The sequence below is a fragment of the Pithys albifrons genome, chromosome 32 (genome assembly GCF_047495875.1).
Source record: "Pithys albifrons albifrons isolate INPA30051 chromosome 32, PitAlb_v1, whole genome shotgun sequence".
NCBI lineage: Eukaryota > Metazoa > Chordata > Aves > Passeriformes > Thamnophilidae > Pithys > Pithys albifrons.
Genome location: NC_092489.1, coordinates 1,613,380 through 1,627,135, shown reverse-complemented (window position 1 = coordinate 1,627,135; position 13,756 = coordinate 1,613,380). Strand labels below are relative to the sequence as shown.

General features: G+C 54.6%; 2 protein-coding genes across 2 annotated transcripts in view; one reads left to right on the top strand and one right to left on the bottom strand.

The window, feature by feature from the left end:
* LOC139684145 (uncharacterized) overlaps positions 1 to 13,756 on the top strand; it is a 1,342,464-nt gene that overhangs the window by 74,395 nt on the left and 1,254,313 nt on the right. Inside the window, 1 exon segment of the mRNA XM_071579746.1 lies at positions 9,856 to 10,616. Within this exon segment, the coding sequence (XP_071435847.1) occupies positions 9,856 to 10,616 (761 nt within the window).
* LOC139684146 (uncharacterized) overlaps positions 1 to 13,756 on the bottom strand; it is an 800,710-nt gene that overhangs the window by 172,346 nt on the left and 614,608 nt on the right.

Genomic DNA, 13,756 nt, shown 5'->3' with positions numbered 1-13,756 from the left:
GGGGAGGGTCTTGGGGTTTTAGGGGGGGGGGTGTCTGGGGTGTTTTGAGTGGCTCTATCAGGTCCAGGAGGAGATTTGGGGCATCCTGGTGGAGTTTTGGGGTCCCAGGTGAGGGTTTCGGGATCTCAGGGTGTTTTTGGGGGGTGGTGGGACGGACCTGAGGGCGGTCCCGGGGTGGGGGGAGGGGCTTACCCGGCTTCTCCACCTTCACCGTCACGGCCCAATCGGCGCGGGGGGTCCCGAGAAGAAGGAGCTCCTGGAAAGGGAACGGGGAAAGCTCCGGGACACGGGAGGGAAAAACCGCACAAGTCCCTTCCCGCCTCCCCCACATCCGGGTCTCCGGCCGTCACTGCGCAGGCGCGGACTCCACTTCACTCCCGGCCCCTCCTACTGCGCGGTGGGTGGGAACGAAGAGTGACGGCGGAAATGCCCAATGGATGCTCAGCATCGATGAATGACAGTAACAGCAGCCAGTGGGAGCTCGGCACCTCCTACAGTTCCGCCCCCTTTGCCCCGCCCATTTTTCTTTAGGCGAAACTTCTCCAACGGCCACGATCGGCGGCAGCGCCCGGGAAGGGACAGACGGGGCCGGGCATGGACAGAGACGGGGCCGGGCATGGACAGAGACGGGGCCGGGCAGGGACAGACGGGGCCGGGCAGGGACAGACGGGGCCGGGCATGGACAGAGACGGGGCCGGGCATGGACAGAGACGGGGCCGGGGCAGGGAGAGACGGGGCCGGGCAGGGACAGACAGGGCCGGGCAGGGGCCGGACATGATCGGTCAGGTCCGCCCCGGTGCCCCGGGCGCTCCCCCCACCGCAGCCTCCGCTCCGCCGCTGCCGGGCCGGCCCTGGCGCTGGGTCGGGCCCCGCGGGCTCTGCTGCTGCTGTCGAGGGCCGAGGGAGCTGCGAGCGGGGCCGGGCTCGGCGCTCCCAGGGGGTGGGCAGGGAGGGGATGCGGGGGGCACAGGGGAGGCCGGGGGGGTCCCTGCGAGCCCAGAAGGAGCAGCGAGTGCCCTGGGGAGCCGCCGAGATGCTGCCCGGGCTCTGCGAGCAGATGGATCCGGGCCGGCTGAGGAGGGAGCTGCGGGACAGCTCGGGGGGGGGGAGGCGGGGGCCCTGTCTGGGGGCGGGACCCACGAAAGCCGCTCTCCCTCCCTCTGCGAGCAGGCAGGGCAGGGAAAATCCAACGGAAAGCTCGGGAGTTGGGACGGGGAGCGGGAGAGATCCCTCCCCGAGCACCATCCCGGGCAAATCAGACTCGGAGTGGGCGTGTGAATTAAATTGTTCCTGCCAGAATGAGAGCAGGAGAATGAGAAGTAGAAATAAATCCAACAAACCCCTTCCCCCCACCCCTCCCTCCTTCCCAGTTGTTCCTCCTCCCCACTCAGCAGGGCACGGAGCTGGGAATGGGAGTCCCACTTAGTTCTTGTTGGTGCTGCTGCTCAGGGACAGGGGTTGGAGTCACTCCAAACATCCCCAGGGCTTGGCTTGGGGGTCTCCCCATCCCCAGGACACCTCTGGGTGCAGCTCAGGGCAGGAGAGGGAGGGACTGAGCTCTGAGGCTCTGCAGCTTTGCTGGGACAAGTGAACAAACAGGCACCTTGTGGGTTTTCTGGGCTCCCGGAGAGCCTTGGGAGGTTTCCTCGCTGAGCAGAGGGATGTGGGGGACCTGCAGCTGAGGCAGAGCATTAAAAGCAGAGCAGGGAGCACAGAAGAAGAGCTGCTTCCTCCCTCACTCCCAGGGTGGTCCCATTGCAGGTCCTCACTGGCTCTGGGCTGTGCTGGGAACTGGAGGGGTTGGGCCACTGGTCCTGGTGGGCATTGTGGTGTGGCTGCTGCAGGGACAAGGTGAGGCATCCAAAAGTTATAAATCCCCCTGACTCCATCCTAAAACCAATCCAAATCCATGAGAGCCCGGCTCCAGGCAGGGGCTGGAGCAGATTCCCCCTGTATTTCCAGCAGGGAGCAGCTCCTGGGCAGTGGCAATCCCTGAGGGGTAGGAGGGCAGAGCTGCCAGTAGGGGCTGATCAATGTGGGTTTGGGGTCTGAGCTGCTGCAGGTCCCTCTCTCCACCCTGATGGTACTTGCAAATACCCTGGGATTCCCTATGTGTTGTTCTCAGGAGGAGTTTTCAGGGCTCCAAATTAAAATTAAAGCCTCATGGTTGTGTGGGATTAAGGGCAGTTGGTGGTCGATCTTTGCCAAGAGGGAAATTTCAGGTGGAATTCTGGGTTCCTGGATCCTTCCAAACCCCACTGGGCTCCTCTGGGGGTGGCTGCAGATGGAGAATTTCCTTTGGGAGCACCAGTCACTGCTGATCTCGTCAGAGTAGGTGTAGGCACATTGGCCATTGCCCTGGATGCCAAACCTAAAACGCAAGAGCACAGTCAGAGCTCAGGGAAGGATTCCCATTCCCAGAGAAATGAGTGGAGGACTTTGCAGGGCTCCAAATTAAATGTATATACAAGCAGAGGGACACATATGTTTGTGTGGGAATAAGGGCAACCCCAACTAGGCTAAACCAGCCTCTCCCTGTGTGAACCCACCCACAGCACAGGCTGTGCTGGGGCAGTGGAACCTGCTGGCCCTGCAGAGCTACCCTGAGGGGACACTGCCCTTGTGTGTCACAGGCACCACAACCTGTCCCTGCCAGCCCTGCCCACCGTCCCCACCATGGCTCAGAGACTCCCAGTGGCCCCTGGACACGAAAGAACCAAAGCCCCGACCCCCCGAGTGCAGCCCTGCCCGTGGGCAAAGGGCTCCCAGGGCTGCCCTGCACAAAGCAGCCCCTGCAGAGCTGCCCAGAGACACAACTGGGGACACCACACATGATGCTTTTAGGAAACAGCTCCAAGCTTTGCTTGGCTCTTGGGAGGGCTCATTGTTTTATTCCAAATGTTCAGAGTTCCCCCTTTGGGGGCAGCGTGTCCAGCAGGCCACTGTTGTGTTCCATTTGGGCAGAAATATTTCTCCAAGGAATGCAGGTGGCACAGACGGTGCAGAGGGAGCTGCCAAGTCACCCCAGTGTTCAACCCTGCCCTGACTGGCACCAGCACTGCCCTTTCTCACACATCTCTGGGGAAAACAAAGGTGTCAGGGTGTAGTTTCTAAACAAGGAACCCTTGAAAAGATCTGTTTAGGACCTGACAGCAAGGTGACTCAGGAGCAACCAGCACAGGAGTGGGCAGGAACTGTTGGCCAGAGGTCCATCTCAGAGGGGAGGGTGGATATTTTAATTTTATTTGACACTACAGAGGCATTTTCTGGGGTGGCCTCTGGAATTTTATTCTATTTCAAGATCACCAGCAACAGGGCTGTGTTTGAGTGCTGCAAATGAGGCCTGGATGGCCCTAACTCTCCTTGCCTTAGTGCTCAGGGGCTTGTGGGCATTGCAATGTCTCCTGGTGGTTACAGGTGAGACTAAACACTGAGTTCACTGTCACAAATGCAGTGTGGGTGGAATTGATGAAAAGAGGGAATTGCAATTTTACTGATAAAATTCAGGTGGAAATATGAGAAATGAAATTTATAGAGCATAAATTTTTAGTAACAAGAATCAGATCTGTTGCAGAAATGTCTTTGTGCACTGCCTATTTTAGATGTATCTGTTTGTGGTTTCATGGGAGCCTGAAAATGCTGCTCAGCCCATCATTGTCACACCTGCATTGTCAGGGGCTGCAGGAGTAAAGGCGACCCTGCAGGGAGGCCTCAGATCTGTTCCCTAAATCCCATTCTGAAAGGACATTGAATGAGGGAGAGTCCAGTGAGTTTTCAGTGAGAGACAGGCAGCTGCCAGCAGGTCCAACCAGCACACTGGATTTACACCATCTGATCTCTGCTGGAGGGTCCCTCTGGGCTCTGACACTGCCCCAGACCCCTCTCCCAGCCCCTTGCTGGCCCAGAGGAGACACTGCCCGTGCTGGGATGCTCAGGGAGCACTGGGCTCTTGCCAGTGGCTTCCCTGCCCAGCCAAGCAGGGCTGCCTGAGCTTCTCATCCATCACCAGCCCCAAGTCCTTGTCCTCTTTGGGGCTGCTCTCAATCCATTCTCCACCCAGCCTGTGTTTGTGCTCCATAATCATGTGAGAAACTGTAATGAATGCAAATAGAACAGACTGTGGCTAAGCCTTATCCTCCCAATCCCCACAAGCAGAGGAAGTTTTTTATTCTGAGGAGGTTTTGTGTCAGGGACCAGAGTCGTGTCTGGGCCTGTCATGTTTGGTCTGTTCTTGTGCTCGTTGATGTGGTGTGAGAAAACAGTGCAGAGTTTGCCTGTGGAGAACTGAGGCCTGGAGAAAGAGCCATCAGTGAGAGCTGGAAGTGCTGAGAGCTTGGGCTGTGCCCCAGGAAGAATGACGGGCAGAGCCATTGTTGTCCCGGAGTCAGCCCCTTGAGCTGCTGCAGGCTGGGCTGGTGCGATGGGCACGCAGGGGCTGGTGCTGCAGCTGGCAAAGCTGCCCTGCAGAGAGAGGAGCCAGGAGGGGTGGGCTGGGCTGGGGGTGAGGAGGCCCAGCTGGGCCTGGTTTGGTGCAGGGCACAGCCTGAAGGGGCACTGCCTGCCTGCCCTGCCGCCAGTGCCGCTGCACCTGCTGCTCCTGCCCCGCGGGCTGGGGAGATTGCAGGGCTGGGGATGTGCTGTTTGTGTGCCAAGGAACAGGATCCATTGGCCTGGGGAGATTGCAGGGCTGGGGATGTGCTGTTTGTGTGCCAAGGAACAGGATCCATTGGCTTGGGGAGATTGCAGGGCTGGGGATGTGCTGTTTGTGTGCCAGGGAACAGGATCCATTGGCTTGGGAGATTGCAGGGCTGGGGATGTGCTGTTTGTGTGCCAAGGAACAGGATCCATTGTCCTGGGGAGATTGCAGGGCTGGGGATGTGCTGTTTGTGTGCCAAGGAACAGGATCCATTGGCTTGGGGAGATTGCAGGGCTGGGGATGTGCTGTTTGTGTGCCAAGGAACAGGATCCATTGGCTTGGGGAGATTGCAGGGCTGGGGATGTGCTGTTTGTGTGCCAAGGAACAGGATCCATTGGCTTGGGGAGATTGCAGGGCTGGGGATGTGCTGTTTGTGTGCCAAGGAACAGGATCCATTGGCTTGGGCAGATTGCAGGGCTGGGGATGTGCCGTTTGTGTGCCAAGGAACAGGATCCATTGGCTTAGGGAGATTGCAGGGCTGGGGATGTGCTGTTTGTGTGCCAAGGAACAGGATCCATTGGCTTTGCTCACCAAGAAATTTGCTTTGCTACCTCAGCTGTGTTTTAGTGTCTTTCCTTTTGTGCAGGGAATCCTCCTGAACCTGGAACATTGGGAACAACCTGGAGACCCACATTCCCTGGGACTTACATTGGGAACAACCTTGTGACCCACATTCCCAGTGACCCACATTGGGAACACACCTGGCTGGAAGTCTCCACACCCTCCTGGTTTCCTGTGGGCACTTGGGTGAGTGCAAGGGGAGTAACATCCTTCAGGACACAGACTTTGGGAATTCATTGGGAAAAGGGGATTTATTGACTTCACACCCCAAAAAAATCTCACCTGCTCTGTCTCATCATCTCCTATGGTGCCATCAAGCCTCCTGGCTCCTTCCCAAATCCCTTAGTTCCATTCAAAAGTCCCTTAGTCTCTTCTAGATTCCCCACAATTTCACCCAAAGTACCCCCAGTTTTCCCCCAAAACCCCAAGATCCCCCTCAAAGTCTTGTAACTCCTCTCAAAATTCCTTTAATTCCACTGAAACCTCCCCTGACTTTCACCTCACACCACACTGGTTGTACTCAAAGTTGCCTTAATTCCACCTCAAACCCCCATAAATGCATCAAAATCCTGAGATTTTACCATAAATCTCCTGAATTCCACTGGAAATTCCCTCACATAAAATTGATCTCATTTCACCACAAATTTTCAATTCCAACCCAAATCCCCTTAATTTTACTGAAGATCTCCATTAATTTCACCCAGAACTCCCTTAATTAATTTTAAATCTCTCCAATCCCATTTATTTCACTCAAAATTAATTTGTCTTATAATTCTCAAAATCTCCCTATTTCCACCTCAAAACTTCCTAATTCCATCTAAGTTTTATTAATTTCTACCCTAAATATCCCTAAATCTACCCCAAATCTCTTAACTCCACTCAAAAATACATGAATGGTTCTTAGAATCCCCAGGATTTCATCGCAAATCCCTAAAATTCAGCAAACCCCGCCTTAGTTTCACACAAAGATTATTTAATTCCACCCAAAATTCCTTTAATTCCACCCAACCTCTTCCAAATTCATTTAAAATTCCCTGAATTCCACCCAAAATTCCCTTAATTCCCCTCCAAATTGTAAATCCCGCCCCAAATCCCTTCCCCAACTCACCAGCCCCCCAAGTGCCCCCAAATCCCCCCGGCTCCCCAAGTGCCCCCTTTGGAGCCCCAAATCCTGGGAAAGGGCCCCATGAGAAGGGGGGGCTGGGGGGATTTGGGAGATTTGGGGTAGAATTGGGGTCTGAGGGTCAGTTGGGGGGCACTTGGGGGTCTCATGGGGGTCTGGGGGAGATTTTATGAGCACTGGGGGGGCACTTGAGGGGTCCGAGGAGTTACTTGGGGAAACTTGGGGGTCCAAGGATGGAATGTGGGGGTTCAAAGAGTCGTTCAGGGGACACTTGTGAGTCCTGGATAAACTTGGGGTGCACTGAGGGGCCCAGGAAGGGAATTTGATGGTCCAGAGTGGGTATTGGGTTAGAACTTGGGAGTCCGAGGGGCACTTCTGGGGCAGTTTGGGGTCCGGGGGTCACTTGGGGGGCCGCAAACCAGCTGGGACCGACCCGATTGGGCGTGGGGGAGACGGGAGTTGTAGTCCCACCTGTGATTGGCCAGAACGGGCCGAGGTGTATGACGGGAGTTGTAGTATGGGACAGGCTCAAAATGGCGCGGGTGTCCATGCGCCGTCACCGCGCGCTGCATTGCTGAAAGATGATTGGCTGGGAGCGGAGACGGGCACGGAAGACAACCAGTCAGAGGCAGAGCAGTCGGAGGGCGCTGCCGGGAGAGTTGAGCAATGGCGGCGAGTTTGGGGTGATTTCGGAAAAATTTGGGACTATTTCGGGGGCATTTGGAGGACTCAGGAAGGGTTTTGGGGGTCCCTCCCGACCCGCCAACCCCTCACAGACGCCCGAGACGCCCCCGGGGCCGTTTTGGCCGTGAAGGTGAAGAAGCCGGGTAAGTCCCTCCCCCCACCCGGGATGCGCCGCAGAGCGCCCCAAATCCCCCCCGAAAATACCTCTGAGAGCCCCAAACCCCCACCCGGGACCCCCAAAACTCTCTGGACGCCCCCCCAGGATGCCCCAAATTCCCCCCTGGACTCTCCCGAGCTTCTGAAACGCCCTCGGCCCGCCAAACACCCCAGAGATACCCCAAACCCCCTCCCAGACCACCAATTCTTTCCCAGACCGTCTAAAATGCCCAGGAACCACCGAACTACCTTTAATCCTCCCTTAAAATACCCCTGAGAGCCCCAAAACCCCACCCAGAACCCCCAAAACTCTCTGGACCCCCCCAGGATGCCCCAAATCCCGTACCTGGAATCTCCCGAGCTTCTGAAACACTCTCGGCCCCTCAAACACTCCAGAGACCCCCCAAACCCCCTCCCAGACCACCAATCCTTTCCCAGACCGTCTGAAATACCCAGGAACCACCAAACTACCTTAAATCCCCTTCCCAGAATCCCAAAACTCTCCCAGACAGTCTAAACTGCCCAGGACTCCCTGAACTACCCCCAGGACTGCCCTAAACCCTCTCCCAGACCCCCAAACCATGGCAGGACCCACCAAACCCCCTTTTAGGACACGTAACCATCCCTAAATTCCCTCAACCTCCCCCCAGACTCCTACCCAGATACCCCCCCACCCCCCCAACAACGCCAGGACCCCCAAACCACATCAAGCCCACTCCCCCTCCACCCAAATTCTCTCCCAGTCTCTCCAAACCAATCCAGGACCCCCAGGCTACTTCCAGACATCCCCAAACCACCCCAGAATTCCCCTGAACTCCCTACCAGAACCCCCAAACTCTCCCCAGACCCTGCAAAACCACCCCAGGGCCCCTCAAAAGCCTCCCAGACCCTCCAAACCACGTCAGGTCTCCAAAACTGGGATCTCAAAATGACAACTGGAACAGGGAGAACTGAAGCTGAGTGAGACACATGGGCAGGCCTAAGAAGCAGGAAAATGGGATTTATTGATTGTTTTTTTTTTCTAGAAGGTGAAAGGGGCCATTTGGGGATGATGCTCTTGGAAAAGGGAACGGTGTGAGTGAGTGAGGGGTGACCACAGTGTGGGGAACAAGCCCCAGAGGGGCTTTGCTTGAGGAGCATCCTGGATGGTGGAAACTCCTGGGATCCTCCCATTCCCCCACATGGAGGTGCCTGCCACTAATCTCCTAAAGCCCCAAACCATCAAAATTTGGCTAAAACCCCCTCTAAAATATGAAATTAAGATGAAAGCAATTCCAACCACCAAGATTCACCTCCCAAAAACCCTCCCAGAATTTTGCTGTCTCTGGTCTCTCCACTTTGGGGCTCTGGGGGTCCCCCCTGTCCAGGCTGTTGGGGGTGCCTTGTGTTTTGGGGTCCCCTGTCTGGGGTTCTTCCTTTTCCAGGCTGATGGAGATCCCGGGAATTTCAGGGGTCTGACTGTGTGATCTGACCCCTTTGGGCTTCTGGGATTCCCCTCTCTTCAGGGTCCCACTCAGGAGTGCTGAGAGTCCCAGGGGTACTTTTGCCCCTGACCCCGTGCTGTGGGTGCTCGGGAACCCCCTGGGACCCCAAAACAGGGGTTCCAGAGAGGGGCACCCTCAGTAACCTGGAGAGAGAGGGGTCTTTGGAATCACCACCCCAAGCAGAGAGTCAGAGGAGAAGCTCCACTATCCCCCAGCTCCACTATCACCCGTCTCTGCTCCCCATCTCCAGAGGTCACCAGGCATCTGGTGTCCATAATAAGCTCCAAACTACCGAGATTCAGGCCCAAAAACCCTCATCAACATCAAACTTGCAAAACATCAAGATTCATCCAAAACTCACTCCAAAATATGGAGATTAACCGAAAAAAACCTTCCCAGAAGTTTTCTTCCTCTGGTCTTTTCAGTTTGTGGTTCAGGGTTGGCCACTGTCTGGGATGCCGAGGGACCCACCTTTATTAGGGTGGATGGGTAGACCTGTTCTCGCTGAGCCTGGCGGATACAGCTCGACTGGTAGACCTGTTCTTTGATGGTCCGGCAGGTAGAACCCCCAACCCATTGTGCTCACACCTTCTTTTTTCCCCAAAACAACCAGGATTTTTCCTTGCCAAAGCTTGACCAGATAGAGGAGGAGGCTACGAGGAAGAGGAAGATGCCCCGGACCCCCCAGGCAGGTGAGGAGGAAGTCAGTGCCCCTTTGCCCCTCTCTTATGCTGCATCTTCCAGCCCAGCATGGCCCCGGCTGCAGGACAACCCCGCTGCCGACGCCGTCCTGCCGGGGCCGGGTTTGGGGGGATGTCCTTGGCCTTCCCTGTGGGCCGGAGGCAAATGCCCTGAGTGTCCTTGTTCCTTCCTGCCCCAGGCCCCGAGCTGAGCACGGGGAGCACGGAGGACAAATCCCCCCAGCAGCACCTGGTGGCAGAGGCCACTTTGAACAGCTCCACAGAGCAGGAAGTCACTGAGGAGAAAAAGCCACGGAGATCCCTCAGGAGGAGAAGCTCTCAACCGAGTTTTGGGTCTGCTGAACAGGATAGAGCCACCCAGCGTGGGAAAGATGGCCAGAGCTTCAACCAGAGCTCTGAGCTGGGGGTGCAGCAGCAGCTTCAGAGCAGGGAGAAGCGCTACAAGTGCTTGGAATGTGGGAAGGGATTCAGCAAGAGCTCCAACCTGATCCAGCATCAGCACATCCACACTGGGGAACGGCCCTACACGTGTAGGGAATGTGGGAAGAATTTCAGTCGGAGCTCCAACCTGATCAGCCACCAGATGATCCACACTGGGGAATGGCCCTACATGTGTAGGGAATGTGGGAAGGGCTTCAGTCACAGGTCCTATCTGATCCGCCACCAGATGATCCACACTGGGGAACGTCCCTATGAGTGTTCCCAGTGTGGGAAGAGGTGTCGGACCATCTCCAATCTCCTCGAGCATCAGCGCACACACACAGGGGAGAGGCCCTTCTGCTGCACCGACTGCGGGAAGAGATTCAGCCAGAGCTCCAGCCTCATCACCCACCGGAGGCTCCACACTGGGGACAGACCTCACAAATGTTGGGACTGTGGAAAGAGTTTCATTCGTAACTCTGAGCTCATCACCCACCGGATGAACCACACTGGGGAGAGGCCGTTTGAGTGTTCTGAGTGTGGGAAGAGGTTTCAGACCAGCTCACATCTCCTCAAACATCAGCGCACACACACGGACGAGAGGCCCTTCCACTGCACCGACTGCGGGAAGAGATTCAAACATAAATCTGACCTCATCACCCACCGGCGTATCCACAGTGGAGAGAGGCCTTATGAGTGTGATGAGTGTGGGAAGAGCTTCATCCAGAGCTGTCATTTGACCAAACACCAACGGACCCACCAGTGAGGGAAGCCCCACCAGTGCCCCGACTGTGGGAAAAGCTTCATCTGCTGCTCCATCTCTATCACCCACATTCCTTGTGACCCACATTAGGAAGACCCCTGGCTGGTGGTCTCCATGTCCTCCTGGTTCTCCGTGGGCACTTGAATTAACCCGGGGGAGGAACATCCATGGTGTCATGGGTTTAGTTAGGCCCAGATTTAGGCTTTAGTTTTTAGAGCAAGGCCTTGGACAATCAGCTGATTCGAGCTGTGTCAGCCCAGCTGACTCCTGTTGGCCAACTCTATTGCATCCCATATTCTGACATCATCTCAGATAGAAGAAGAGAGGGAGGAGGGATTTTCCTTCTTCCTCTTCTTGCCAGATGAACCAGGAGTTTGTTGGCATTGCAGAGCTCCTGGGGGGAGACCAAGATGCTGGGGAAGCTGAAATTTACTTCCTGTTTGTTCTTTCTACCTTTTATTCTTAGTCTGTAGTTTGTATTTTATTTGGTTTCTATTTTATTTTCTGTTTAATATACCTTGTTCTGCTGAACTATGTCCTGTGTTTTGGTTTTTGGGGGACAGAAGTGGAGACTTTGCCTCTGAAATGATTACTTGGCATTTTGCCACATCAAAGCCATCACATATGGGGACACAGACTGAAGTGGGAAATTCATTGGGAAGGGGGATTTGCTGACTTTTGACCCTAAAAATCTCCCCTGCTCCATACCCCTAGTTTATCTTGTGGCCTCAAGGAATCCTGAGTGGTGTTTCAGAACTTTTCTAAACTCAATAATTCCATAATTCCAATTCTCTGTGGCTCTGCCTCTCTATGGGCCACCCAACCCAACCCCATGCACATTCACAGGATTGATTTTTTGGGTTTTTTTTATTATATTTGATCCATCTTCATCCCTTAAAATCACCAAAAAATGGGATTAAAATAAAGAAACTGAACAAAGGCATCTAAACTTCCATCATTCTCCTGGGAATTGGGGCAGGAATTTTAGGTTCAAAGGGATATTCAGGAAGATTTTACGGTTCTGTGGGGATTTGGGAGAATCTTCCCCAAAATTGGAGGTGTGCAGACCTACTGACATTTCACCATCGTTTTGCAGTCCAATATCTGAGAGGGATTGATCTGTCAGCTCATAACACCTCAATCCCACCCCAAAATGTCTCCAGGCCAACTTGAAATGACTCAATCCCATCCCAAAATGGTTTAATGGAACTTGAACCCACTTAGGGGGAGTCAGCAGCAGGAGAAGGAGTGCTACAAACCCAGGGAGGATGGGATAAAATTGGGAGGGCTTGGATGGAAACTGGGAGGGTTGGGATGGGACTTGGAGGGGGATGGGTTGGGATTGGGAGACAAGAGATGGGGTGTGTAGAAAAACTGAGGGAGTTTTTGGGGTGCCCTCCTGTCCTGAGGGGGGTACTGTGAGGGAGTGTGGGGGACATGTGACATCAGCACTTGGAGTGGGGCCCCACAGGAAGGGACACAGGGAGCTCTTTTTGAGGGGATCCTGCTGGTTCCCACCAGTTCAGGGGACTTTAAATATCTTTTGAGGGTTTCCCTCATCTTTTTTACAGGCTGAGTTGAACCTCTTGCATTTTGGTGGGGTGAGATGACCCTATTGACAGAAAAATCCTGCTGTTTTCAACCAATTTTTAGGGAGTCTAAATGGCTCTTGGGAGTCCCTTCCTCATTCTGGGGGTTGCAGGGACCCCCTGGCTCCACTGAGGGCTGGGGGGCTTTTAATGCCCAGTTTTGAGGTGTTACAAGTGGCTTGTGGAAGGCCCAAGTTTGATGCACATCCCACCTGCAGGATGGTGTCCCCCCTTCCTCCAGGCCTGCTGGGCTGGGGTTGGGACCCCTCCCCAAACAGGGGCACCCACAGTTCTTTCTGGGGGATGAGGCTCCTCATGCACTGGGACCAGCCCAGCTGGTGTCACAGAATCCCAGAATGTGCTGAGTGGGAAGGGAACCCAAGGATCATGGAGTCCAACCCTCAGCCCTGCACAGACCCATCCCCAAGAGGCACACCCTGTGCCCCAATTTACACCTAAGGCTGGGAAAGAAATAGTACCCACCAATCCCAATACAGGTGAGTCCTCTGGCCGCCCAGACAGGGTGGAAAGCAGAACACTGAAATGGAAAGACCAGAAAAGGGCAATTCCTCAGAGAGATTTTTTGGCTTAATCTTCATATTTTGAAGCGGGTTTTGGCTGAAACTTGATGTTTTTTAGTTTTGATATTTCTGAAGGTTTTTTTGCCAGAATCTCAGTGTTTTGGAGCTTTTGATGGACACCAGGTGCCCGGTGACTTCCCAGACAGACTTCACAGACAGACAGACTATTCTGAGTTGGAAGGACCCACAAGGATTGAGTCCAACTCTTAAGTCAATGGCCCACACGGGGGATTGAACTCATGACCTTGGCATTATTCCAACCAAGTTTTAACCCACTGAGCTAATCTCAGGTTCTAGAGATGAGGAGTGGAGAGGGGCGAAACCTGAGCTGGAGGCCCCCCAGCAGCCTGGAGACAGGGGAGTGTGGAAAAGGGAGCCCCTCAGAAATTCCAGGACCCTGAAATGGGGGCCTTTAGAAGGGGGAGCCTGCACAGGGGTGACCCCTGAGACAAAAAATTGGAGAACCCAGAGAGGAGGAATCTCTGGGAATGGCACCCTGAAGCAGAGTCAGGGCAGAAATTACTCCTGGGTCCCCAACACCTTTGGCAACTCTGAGACTCCCATCCTGGACAGGGGAGATCCCCAGAACCCCAGAGTGGAGAGACCAGAGAGAGGAAACTTGTGGGACTCTTTTCAGGGACAGAAGGATCATTGTTTGGACTATTGTTTGGCTGAGTCTTGATGTTTTGCAGTTCATAGTGGTTGATCTCGATGTTTCTCAGGATATTTGTTCTAGGGAGGGTTCAGAAGGATTCTGAGCTGAAACTATGACACCATATAAAACATGAGTAAACTTCATTTATTCAAGTGAAATAGCAAAGGAAAGAAGAAAAAGTGAGAAGAGGGAACAAAACCCAAACCCCAAGAGAACTCCTACTCACTCACACACCACTCACACAGTTCCTACACCTCTGACACCGTTACCATCCATCCCGACCCCAGTGTGCTCAGGATCCCCAGTCTGAGCAGCTGCTGCATCCTTGGCCTTGGGTGGCTCA